A 12,698-nucleotide genomic window follows, 5' to 3' on the forward strand; every position below is an offset into this window, starting at 1 on the left:
ATCAGAGTTTTCAGCCTCAGAAACTGCAAGTTAACAGCACTCTAGATAAGAGCACCTAAATGCTTTACAGAGTATTTTGGTTTGTGTAACACTTTTAAGTCACTACATTATTCCTTATGTGTTTTTTCATAGTCTGGAAGACTTCAGTATTCATTTATAATGTAGAAAAAAAAGATTTCAGATTATCAATACTCCTCCTATTGCCCATACCTCGGTTTAGGCATACCTCGGTTTTGTCAATAGGTTTACGTCCATCTGCTCGAGACAGTCCTATTCTATTGGCAAGGACTAGACACAGCAATAGTTACAACCGAATGCATTTGAATACTAATCTAAAATTCATTGACATCTATCAGTCTGGAAAAGGTTGCAAAGTCATTTTTAAGGCTATTACCCAGAAATGGAGAAAACACGTAACATTGGTGAATTTTTCTAGGCCTACTGAAATTACTCCAAAAGGCCTTGGTCAACTCATCCATGAGGACTCAAGAGAACCCAGAACAACCAATGTTAATATTAATATTATATTGAAATACAAGAAGGTAGTATGTGTATCTTGTTCAGTATAAAAGCTGACTGTAAGGTTGCTTTTACTTATTATGTTTTATTATGTTTGCACGGTTTTGATAAATACATTTAATAAATGTAATACAAAATAATTTGATAGCTCATCTACAATAAAAAAATCTGACAATTTCATTCATGTAAGAACTAAAAAAATGAGAATTGTTAATATATTTGAGTATATCACTATTAGGGCTAGACAATATATTGATATTTATCATATTGACAATAATTATATCAGGGATATCATTAGTACTTAGTACTCATCAGTACTTAAAGAAGACCAACTCAACTGTACATGTTATTACACAGAATGTAAAATATCCTTTTTAATTTGATGATATGCAGCATAAATTAAATAAGAATCTGTGTACAATAAATGAAACAGTGTTTTTTACAATATTACCCAGCCCCATTGCTAACCTGCTACTGTGGCATGTGGATTGATTTTTTTTTTACCTAAATTTACCCACATTTGGACAGTGGCAGGTGCTAATTTCCCACCATGAGTGAGCTTGGAGTTGGGCGTGCCTTCAGCTTTGCTTTCAGCTACTTGGTTTAGTTGCAAACAATGAAAGAGGAAACATCTGCGGAGCTAAGATTCTCAGCAGAGAGACACCCTCTGGCCTTCTTCCATCTTCCGCCAATACAGAACAGAATACTAATCACCAGCCCAGTCCGGCCTGGTCACACAGATGAGACTCCAAGATGCTCCTTTGGCCAGGGCTGGAAATTCAGGGCGTTTTAGCTCTTCTTCATGCCGATTATAAAGCCATGCATGGGAAAGCACTGAAAAGACTTTCTTCAAAAAGTTATTCAGGCAAGGAGGTGAGGTTAATAACTTTACTCTAATGTGTTCCACCATTTTTCTTTATAATGAGTTTAGAATTATTGCAACATCTAAAGCAAGACAACACTGGGCTTCATTCAGCAGCAGCATCAGACTTTTCATAAATTAGTTCTTGAGAAAAGTCCTAAAAAAGTGTACATCAGATTCTTGATGTGGTATAAAGTTCATAACTTTTCACTGTTCTGGTCCTATACTGATGGATCTCACTGTCCTCATAAACCCATGTACTCATCCCAGATAAAAACAAGAGTGAAACTGGAGAATGTCACAAACTATAGCCTTCATCTCTTTCGAACTTTTCAGACCTGAATGTTCTAGTGATAAAAAAAAAAACATGATGCATGAACGCTGCCAGCATTGCTGCAGAGCTTGAAGATTTGGAAGATTAGCCTGCAGTGCTCAGACCATACACTACACACTGCATTAACTTTATCTTCATTGAAACTTCATACATTTGTTTAAAGAAGATACCCCAAAGCTATAGCCTTTACTTCATTTGAATCCTTTCAGACCTGAATTGTTTCAGTGATGGAAAAATATACTATAATATAAATGACTCCAGCTTGTTGGAAAGGACGTATTATCTGCCATGAACAAAACATTATTCAAAATATTTCAGAGCTTTTTTTCACCACTCAAGTTTTCTCTGTTAACTCATGCTCACTTCCCGCTCTTGTCATCAACATTTTTCTTTCTGTTAGACATAAAAGCCGCATGAGTTCCAATCAGGCCATTCAGACAGAGTTGTTTGAACATAGCCAAATATGCTCAAAAATCTAAATAAATATTAAATCCAATTATGTACACAATTTTTTTTTTTTCTTCAAATTTTTTCAATTTTCTCCCAATTTACATGGCCAATTACCCAACCCACTCATTAGGACTCCCCCTATCACTAGTGATTCCCCAACAACAGGTGGATGAAGACTAACACATCCTTCCTCCGATACATGTGAAGCCAGCCACTGCTTCTACAGGGCCAATTTTGCTCCCTCTGAGCGCCGGCAGCTTGATGGCAAAGCTGCATGAGCGGGGGTTCAAACCTGTTTAGAGATCAATAAGGTCAATATCAATAGTGGCAGCGCTTTAGACCGCTGGACCACTCGGCACCCCCTTGAGTACACTTTTTAATTCCTTTTTTAAGTCTGTTACATTGAAAGTCTAAAATAATATTTTGTAGCATTTTTTTATTTTATATTTGATATTGACCTTATTGATCTCTAAACAGTTACATAAACATGATAAAAAGTGTTCTAAATCACACAAAATTATTTCAAATAAGCCCTTACTAACTCTAGCACTGCTATGCCCTAATTGCCCTAATTGCTGTTTTTTTCAGTGCAGTGGATGGGGCTAAGCTACCGCTTTGTTGGCTTGTACATTTTTTCATTGGCTGTTTCATGGACTATTCTGATGGACAACAAATCTCAATAAGAGTTATTTGCTACAAAACATGTTAATAAAAAAGCATTTAAATTATGTCTGTTGTAATGTATTTCTGCCAGAGTCGTTTATGTCTTCACATGGACTACTTGAACTAATTCTAGCCAGACACCACCAGTCACCATCATTACCACAGTCCACTGTGGGTGGTAATATTAGACTTCTATAGTGTATTCCCAGTACACACATGACACTATGCACGGAGGAATGATAAATAGATGCACTTTAGAAATCAGTGGAATGCAGGCTAGGGGGGTTCCAGGTGGTTATTGACTCTGAGTGTGTTTGTACTGCATATGTTGTTATTGATATCCAGCTGAGCTTCCAAAATGGGCTCCAACTTACTCCCATATGGATCTCAATTAATTAGTGGTTTTGCTCAGCCCCAGTTAAAAATATACGACTAACAACTAAACAACTAACTATACAACTAAATTGCAGAGTTTAAAAGTTCACAGCTCATGATGTGGCATGATGCTCTGATGTGACCTGACTGCTCAGACAGTATGACCATAGACACTATGTTTCTGTTTAATGATCTACTTTCTAAGATACGAACATTTTTGCCTTCCAGAGACAAACTTACATAGAGTGAAGTTTGTGCCAAAATTTTTATGCAAAAAAATTAAGTCCGCAATCAAAATTGTAAAAATCAAAAGGAAAAAGTGTATGTTGCAATTAACGTTTTGGCACAGTTTTCACAGGTGGGTGGGGCTTAGAAGAAGACATTTCCCTCAGCTGATTTTGGACTGACGGGTACCCTAAACCCTCATCTGAGACTGACCACGCTCCATTAAAAAGCTCAAGTTTTTTCATACTTAATGTGTAAAATCATTTTTAAATATTTGCAAAGAATAATAAAGTAACCAAATATATAAAAAAATGCATATATATATATATATATATATATATATATATATATATATATATATATATATATATATATATATATATATATATATTCTCTTTTGAATTTGCAATATAGACTTTCATCTTTTGATTCTTACCTATTTGACTGTGGATTTTACTTTGTTGTGTAAAATGTTTGGCACAAAATTCACTCCATGAACTAAAAAACTAAAAAAAAAAAAATAAAAAAAAAAAGCACAACGCCCTTGAAGGTGAGTAACACGCTACAATGGCAATTCAACTCGTGGCAGTGCTTTAACAGTGCGATACCTTCACAGCGTTCAAACTCAATCGCAAAAATAGTTGCACAAGTGAAAAATTGTCTTATATTGGCCCATAAATCTCATAGTGTATACTTGCCATAACATACAGCTGTCCCATGAATTTTACCAAGTTGGTGTACAGTATCTAACTGCTTTCCAAGAGAGCACACTAGTGTAATGCTGGTGATGACAGGTGTCTGTTAGCTGATGTATCAAAGCTTTTGGAGGCATTAATAGTAATTCTTATGAACGGGGATTGTGTAATTGTCCTAATTCCAAATGATAAATAAATGTATATAATTTAAAGGTTAGATTTAATTTCTCCATACCTGCAGATACTCTAATATTAAGAAGCTCACAGACGTGAAGTTAAGACGGTTTGTGACTCTGTACAGCAGGGCACAGCGCCTCGTGGTCTTGCATTCGGAAACCTTTTTAAATGGAGACATTCTTTATTTCAGGTAGCCTAAAGGCACGTAGCAGCTCAGAGGAATTCTCTGTGCTTTGCTTTTCAATGTGCAATGTCACGGCCAACATTTAACCAGCAGTTTCCAAACAGAACTGTGGACACAAACCTGCCTTATCCTGGTTCCTCTCTATTGTGGAGCTCTATAGATAACAGGATTTCACATTTCTCTTACACAGAACGCTCCATCTCTGTTCAGCCTTTGAAAACAGTAGGGCAGACAGGCAGCATTATCACACACGGAATGGCATGCAAATTGTTGTTTTTGTTGTGTTTAATCTACATGCTCAGCCATAAACAGCCGTTATACCCGCAGTCTGAATCCTGTGATTATGCTGAACATGATGATATACATGCAACCACAGGATTACTGTGTTCTAAAGTGTGAAAGAACAGACCTTATCCACACTGCTATTGTTATATTAAATCACTCAAGCACGAAAACACACTTTCCCCTGGTGAACATCCTGTTTTAGGTTCCTGTTGAATCATGGGTCGCTACTAAACTTTGTTGACACTTGTGTGAAAAGCGTTTATATACTGTAGGCATGTGTATATGTGCTGTTTACTACAGAACACTACACAACCTGGCACAGAGCTGTTAATTTCTAGTCCTGGGCATTTTTACACCTAAAAGTCCAGTCAAGATTTTGCACCAAGGTTGCTGTATTTATTACATTGTAGCCTGTACATTTAGGCTATGTTCACATTACAAGCCACTTTGCTCAAATCAGATTTTTTTGCTCAGATCGGATTTTGCTGTCTTGAAGGTTCACTTTCACAAATGTAAGCGACCTGTATCTGTGTGTAATGTGAACAAATCTGTTCCTGAAACGTCTCACATGCGCACATGGATACATCTATAAACGCTGCCTTCTTCACCAACAACAAAAAAACTCATATTTGTGAGACAACTCGTAGCTTTATAAAGGTGAAATGGATGCGTTAGCAACTCAAATGTGAAGTAGGGGTGTGCAATATTATATCGTATACAATATATCGTGACACAGAAATATCGTAATTTTTAAAATCCATATCGTGATAATAGGGCTGTTCTGTCTTAAAAGTAGTCTATTATTTACTGTGAAGCTTTAGGTGTATTTATTGTATAATTGTTTTAGTTTGCAGTTTATGTGCATGCACTAAATATTCTGCAATATGTTTGCTGCATTATATTATTTTATGCTATATTATTTATTTTGCCACATTATGATTATTCTGTTATACTATTATACTATATTCCTGAAATTAATTAATTATTTTTCTGTTTTCCTATATCGCCAAGTATATCGCAAAAATACCCTGAAATATCGTGATAATATTTTAGAGCTATATCGCCCACCCCTAATGTGAAGCATCTTTTTCTTGAGTGGAAAGTAAACATCTGGTCTGAAGAATACGCTCAGGTTGAGAAGGTGAAAAAAGGCCAGGTGGTTTGCTTTTGCTGTTTTTGCAGCTATAGCTGCACAGCTGCACCAAGAGATGTGTAGGTACGAGAGATAAGCAAGTATAAAGGCAAAAAGACATATGAATTCTGATTTTGACCGTATTGATATGTATCCAATTCATATACCACATATGAAAGTGACTCAAATCTGATTAGAAAAAAAATAGATTTGGCACATTCACACAGCCATGAAAAAATCAGATCTGAGCCACACTGAGCAGAAAATCAGATTTGAGTCACTTCAGTCTGATAATGTGAATGTAGCCTTAATCTAGTTTGTTTTAATAACAATACTTTGTTAAGTTACTTTTTAAGCAGAATTTTGGTTATCTATACTTTACTGGAGTAATTACTTTCAAGTCGACTTTTTACTTCTGCTCCTTACATTTAAAAATAGCCTCGTTACTCCTATTTCATTTCAGCTTGTTTTCATTCTGGCTTTTCATCATTAAAAAAAACCCTATCTTAATAAATATATGCAGCAGAATTGAGTGAATTTGATTGTGGTTGGATGTGAAGTATAAACATATACCATTCCGACACCCTATCGGTATATACATGATCCGTCACACCTGCAAACATCACGCCCACACTTCAACAAGAACATAGCAGCTAGTGCGTAGTGCACTATAGGCACTAGTGGTGTAGTTTTGAAATCAGTTATTTTACTTGAGTAAAACACTTGAATTGATACTTCAACTTCTACAGAAGTATTTTAAACCCTACTTTCTAAAATTGTACCTAAGTAATGGATGTCAATACTTTTCACACCTTTGTGTAAAGATCTGGGTGTATACAGTCATATGAAAAAGTTTGGGCATCCCTATTAATCTTAATAATTTTAGTTGTAAATATTTGGGTGTTTGCAACAGCCATTTCAGTTTGATATATCTAATAACTGATGGACACAGTAATATTTCAGGATTGAAATGAGGTTTATTGTACTAACAGAAAATGTGCAATATGCATTAAACCAAAATTTGACCGGTGCAAAAGTATGGGCACCCTTATCATTTTATTTATTTGAATACTCCTAACTATTTTTACTGACTTACTGAAGCACAAAATTGGTTTAGTAACCTCATTGAGCTTAGAACTTCATAGCCAGGTGTATCCAATCATGAGAAAAGGTATTTAAGGTGGCCAATTGCAAGTTGTTCTCCTATTTGAATCTCATCTGAAGAGTGGCATCATGGGCTCATCAAAACAACCCTCAAATGATCTAAAAACAAAGATTGTTCAAAATAGTTGTTCAGGGGAAAGATACAAAAAGTTGTCTCAGAGATTTAACCTGTCAGTTTCCACTGTGAGGAACATAGTAAGGAAATGGAAGACCACAGGGACAGTTCTTGTTAAGCCGAAGTGGCAGGCCAAGAAAAATATCAGAAAATATCGCACTTTGCACAAGGAGAAGCTGTATGGGAGAGTGATGCGAAAGAAGCCATTTCTGCAATAATGCCACAAACAGAGTCGCCTGAGGTGTGTCTTTGCATAGATGACTCTGTGGCGTGCTTGCAGAAATGGCTTCTTTCGCATCACTTTCCCATCACTATCAGTAAGAATGTCCCACTCTAAACATTCCCTTAAAGAATGTAATTGGCTGATTTCACAGTAAATAAACCCTGAAATAAAATACTTTATTGGTACATACCGACATGAGCTCCTTCTGGAACGACTTCCTTTCTTTTCCCTCCACAGCATTGCAGTCCTCCTTAAGCTTCTCCAGAACAGAAGCCACTTTCTCAGCCTCGCTGTCTGGCTCTGTTCGACAAAAGTGTGTCAGAGGAAGGTTGACATAGCCCAAGGCATCAGCGAACGCTCTCCAGCTCCCCACGTTTTCCATCAGTATAGTCCTCACTGAGGCGTAGATGTACGTGAGGCATTTGCAGGGCCGGAGAATTTGGTCCAGGAGCACAGAAGACGTCAAATCGGCCCCCTTATAATTAGGCGGTTTGACCTTCCCCATTATTAGAACGTTCTTTGCGTGTACCAGCCCGATTCTGCTGTGGCAGAAGCCGATATACCACTCTTTGGTCCAGAGATGCCCCTTTAGTTTGACTTTTTCCTCGCTCAGAAGTGCCACCACATCTCCTTTCAGATACTCCAGCAGGTACTGGTTCTTGGACTGTCTGATTACGGTTTTCAACAGCTTTCCAAATTTGAGGTTTTTGATGGGTCTATCCTGGAACACAGGGTACTTTATGGTTGAGACAAGAGGAGACAGGATGATTTTGTTGACTTCCTTCTTCTTCAGGAAGCGTCTCTGCACTGAGCCCCTGGTGGCTGCCTTCGGGGGAGGCGTGGGAGTTTGGACGCAGAACTGGGCGAGGCTGCAATCGTGGTCGTCTTTGACCTGAACCCGCAGAGTGAAGTCTGAGATTTTTGCTGGGTCACGGGCAGATATCATGTAGATGAGTCGGGACACTTTGCCGAGTTTCAGTTGGAAGCCTCTTACTATCCTTTCCTGCTCACTGGCCTTCACTTCGAAGTTTAACATGTTGGAGTACATCCCAACTTGAAGGTCTTGAGGCTTTGCGAGGACAAACTGGTGCTTGCCCCACAACTGCAGGGTCACTGGTGGGGTGCAGTGTGACTGCTTCTTAACTTCGCTTACTAGTAAGGTTTTTGGAGCGCAGTCATGACCAAAGATGGCGACCACTGATTTGAAGGATGGGTGGATGTGTTTGGGGCCATATACGCCAAGCGTGACCTTCTTCACTACATGTTCCCAGACCGTAGCGTACGGGGCTACGACTTGGGCTTGAGCAACAACTGACACATACATACACGGCTCTAAATTGTCCAAGGCTACTTGAACAGTATCTCCGTACATGTAGGCATGAGGAACTGGAATGTACGGTCCCTCCTTGCAGTCGCTCCTGACGCAGATCACTTCGGCCTTTTGTCGACTCTCCATCTTTACCACCACAGACACTTTCATCTCTAAGGTTATGGTGGTTTTAGTCTCCATATTACTGAGTTTAACCTCCACCACTGGGCTCACAGTAGTGCATTTGTCATTGTTCAGCTCCAGTGGTGGATCTAGTAAAGCTTTCAAAGATATTTGCTGAGTGTCCCCTGATGAGACATGGCCCTCAGGAACATGGACGCTGATGCTAGTGTTGGGTAATTGAACAGCACCACCTGAACTGTCCAGTTTGCATACGATGTTAGTCTCGATGGGCTGCGTTTGACCCCAGCCAGGATTTTGTCCAATGGAATCCAGGTTGTGGCAGGACCTTGCCAGCTTTCTATGGCTTAACCAGGCACTTTTAAAGTCTTCACGGCTCTGAAACTCTTCAGGTGCAGGCGCTTTCAAACCACCAAAGAAGCTTACAAACTCTTCAGATGAGTCTGCTTGGGCTTGCAAGACAGACAGTTCTGACAAGCTGTAGCAGCGCTTGCTTCTGTAGAATGGGTTGTCTCTTCGGAGAACTTGACTCTTCCCCAGGTTCGGAGACAAGAAGTTTCTGTCAAATATATCACTCCCAAAACCGTTGATGTTAACAGTGCTGCTGGCCTTAGAGTCCAATCTGTGGAGGTCGGTAGAACTCTGGACACTCTGGTTTTGATCAGCTGTGCCTTGCAAGGAACAATCAAGGAAAGGATTGGTAGACATCCGCCTCGTCACAAAAGGATTCCCGTTTTGAGGAAGAGCAGGTTGTGTGAATGCAGACCACTCCCCACGCTGCTCCACCTCTTTGGCCCCATCCTTAGAAACATCTCCGATACTGTCGATCATGCCGCTGTCGCAGAACGAAGAGTCTCGATGTTTAATAGGCTGAACGTAGGCTGCTGGAATGTAACCCATCTCCGTATTATTGTGGGCGTACCACCACTCGCCACCAGATGTGTCGAGAACATAGAGACAGTCTCCTTTAGAAAACTTTAAGGTAGTGAAGCTTGATGGACAGTAATCCTTAATGGCAATAACTTCTCTTGCAGAACCAATTGAGGCAGTTGTATCCAGCCGCAAGGCACTAGGAGTAGGCACTGACAAAAAGAGAAAACTATCAGTATTAAGATCAAAATTGTCTACTGAAGGAATCAATAAAACATCTTTAAGCTCTGGACGCACTGAATGTTCGGCAAGCAAAAATATGTGGCTTAAACTGGCGGAAAGTACTAAAAAGGAGTGAAAATATCAAATAATTTATACCGAAGTACATAACAGCATTTCAGTACTCAAATTTTAGGTTTTATTGTAAACAGCATCTCAGGTCCCCCTACCTGTAGCGACAAGGGAGAGCCAAAATAAAAAAAGGCAAATTTAAGTTCATTTTTACGATTTAATTACAAAATGAAAACAAAATACTGAAGTATTTAGCATTATCTCATGTGGTATTCATTTATTTATTATTCCTCTTCACAACCTGGCTGTTTTCCAGCTTATAGACATGAGCTATACAGGGCTAGGATAATACATTTTTTTTTTATATATATTTATTTATATTAATAATATAATGTTTTAAATTGTCCAAACTTCTTTTCTGGTTTATTTTTTTACAGCTTGACCACAAAATATGCATTATGGTAACATGCTTAGAGAAGTGGTCCGAAGTCTTGTTGGATAAAAAATAGTTTTGAAATTCTTTGATAAGCAAGACAAAAATACACCTAGGGTAATAAAAAGTGAAAAGTGGCAAAATAAATGAAAACCTGCAAAAAACGGTTTTAGTTTTGGACATTTTTTTCTAAATTGAGATGTTTTGAGCACTACTGTCAGCTCACATTCACAACATTTATCACATAAAAACGCAGAGCCCAAAGATACACACCTTTAACATCAGTGAGGGTGGCTTCTGAAACTCCTTCACTCAGATCAATAAGTGCTCCCTCAGACTTGCAGCGAGGAAGAGCATTATTGTTATTTGCTGAGCGAATTCGATGGGCAGCCATGATTTCGGTTCTTGATGCACTTTCCCGTCTCGGTCAGGGTGCTCCTCCCATGGTTATCTTCCAATGACAACAGCAATTATCAGCCATCCACACAGCCTGTTGAGAACAGAAGAAAAGATAAGATACTTACTGACTAATTACTGAGTAAACTGGAAATGCACAGTGTACCGTTAGTAGGGCTGTCACAATAAATACATCACCATGTTATCACATAATCTAAGTGTATTATTTTAGATGGCATTTAGCTGACATTGAACATGTTGCCAATGTTCAATGGAACCCATTAACATGAATAAGCTGGTATGTTAATTTATAGAATAGGAGTCTAGAACCAGATGGCACCATGTTGAAATACAGTATGGATGGTGGACTTGCATGGTATTGTGGGAACTGTAGTGGTTTAGGGATATTATCTTGTTCATTGTAGTCTTGTAGCGAGAGTCACCATACACACGTTTTTTTCATCTCTATTTATTTTTTATGTCTCACTGTCCTTTCCTTTGACTGGCTTTGACTAAACACCTTATTAACACTCATTAAAGAAGAACTCTGGTGTAAAATTGACTCTGCTCTCCCACAGCTTTCTGAGATCCAGTAATTTTGAGCCTGGATAACAGTGTAAAAAGCAATTTATCGTGGCAAGATACACTGTAAAAAATGATGTGCTGGTTTTACTTAAAAATATAGTGCAACGTTTTTGCAAGCTTGTTTTTAAGTGTTACCCACAAATCTTTTTTGATAACTTTTAATTAAAATATTAAACTGATATTACTTAATAATTTGCTTGCAAAAATGTTGCACTATGTTTTTACGTAAACCCATAGAAACATTTTTCGTCATTTTTACAAAAAAAATTACAGTGAAATTACTTAAAAATAAGGTTGCAAAAATGTTGCACCATATTTTTACGTAGAACCAACAAATATTTTTTAGTCATTTTTAACTAAAATCTTAAACTGACATTACTTAATAATAAGGTTGCAAAAATGTTGCACCATATTTTTACGTAGAACCAACAAATATTTTTTTACTAATTTTTAACAAAAATCTTAAACTGGCAATACTTAATAATACGTTTGCAAAAATGTTGCACCATATTCTTAAATAAAACTAAGAAAAGTTTTTTTGTCCTTTTTTCAAAAAGTCTTAATACTGACAGTACAAAAAAAATCACTTTACGCCTTCACATAAAAAAATGTCTTTGTCCAGTGAATAAACTTAATATTAACTTAACTTAATATTGTAAGATGAACATGAGCAAGACAGCAGGTTGAGCAGCTGAACATTAAATATTTAAAAGCAGTTAAAAAAAAGTCTTAGACCATTTCAAATGAACTCCATTTATTTTTTTAACAAACAGTCTGTAATTATAGAAATACATGTGTTTTATGCTCATCTGCAAAAACTCTGTAAAACAGTGTAGAAACAAAAATAATATTTTATCCCTTTGTCTCCCTAACCTGCAGGCCAATTACTGAAAAAAAAGCATTTTTACAGTCAGTTGAAATAAGTAGATCAGAAAGGTGTTTGTACATAACTTTTTATATTTATTGCACATCAGAATAGAGCAGAATAAAATCCTTTAAAAAAAACATTTTTTTATATAAAAAAAAAGCAAAAGCAAAAAGTAAACAGTTACAGAGAGTGTCACAGGTGTGCTTCGGCACACGTGTAAAAACACTGGCTCTGATTGGCTACCACCTCTGTCCCGCATAACTCGCCACCTGATTGGCTGAGCCCAGACCTCTTTTTTTTCTCAGGCTGAAGCCCATGGAAACGCGCATGCGCAGTTTATCGCTGTAGAACAAAGAGAAACTCCTAAAATAAACCGTTAAAGTTGATAATATTTTTTTCTAA

The 12,698-nt window shown here is 37.7% G+C and overlaps 1 protein-coding gene across 2 annotated transcripts in view; it reads right to left on the reverse strand.

The window, feature by feature from the left end:
* The window catches only part of sh3bp4 (SH3-domain binding protein 4), a 44,091-nt gene that overhangs the window by 15,908 nt on the left and 15,485 nt on the right, over positions 1-12,698 (reverse strand). For both annotated transcript variants that reach the window (XM_015601072.3, XM_022679493.2), the window contains exons 2-3: positions 10,721-10,937; positions 7,594-9,935 (exon numbers count right to left, since the gene is read on the reverse strand). In XM_015601072.3, coding sequence (XP_015456558.3) covers positions 7,594-9,935; positions 10,721-10,841 — 2,463 coding nt within the window. In that variant the 5' untranslated portion in view covers positions 10,842-10,937. The remainder of the gene's footprint in view (positions 1-7,593; positions 9,936-10,720; positions 10,938-12,698) is intronic.

Source organism: Astyanax mexicanus, chromosome 11, assembly GCF_023375975.1.
Source record: "Astyanax mexicanus isolate ESR-SI-001 chromosome 11, AstMex3_surface, whole genome shotgun sequence".
In the NCBI taxonomy this organism is placed as follows: Eukaryota; Metazoa; Chordata; class Actinopteri; order Characiformes; family Acestrorhamphidae; genus Astyanax; species Astyanax mexicanus.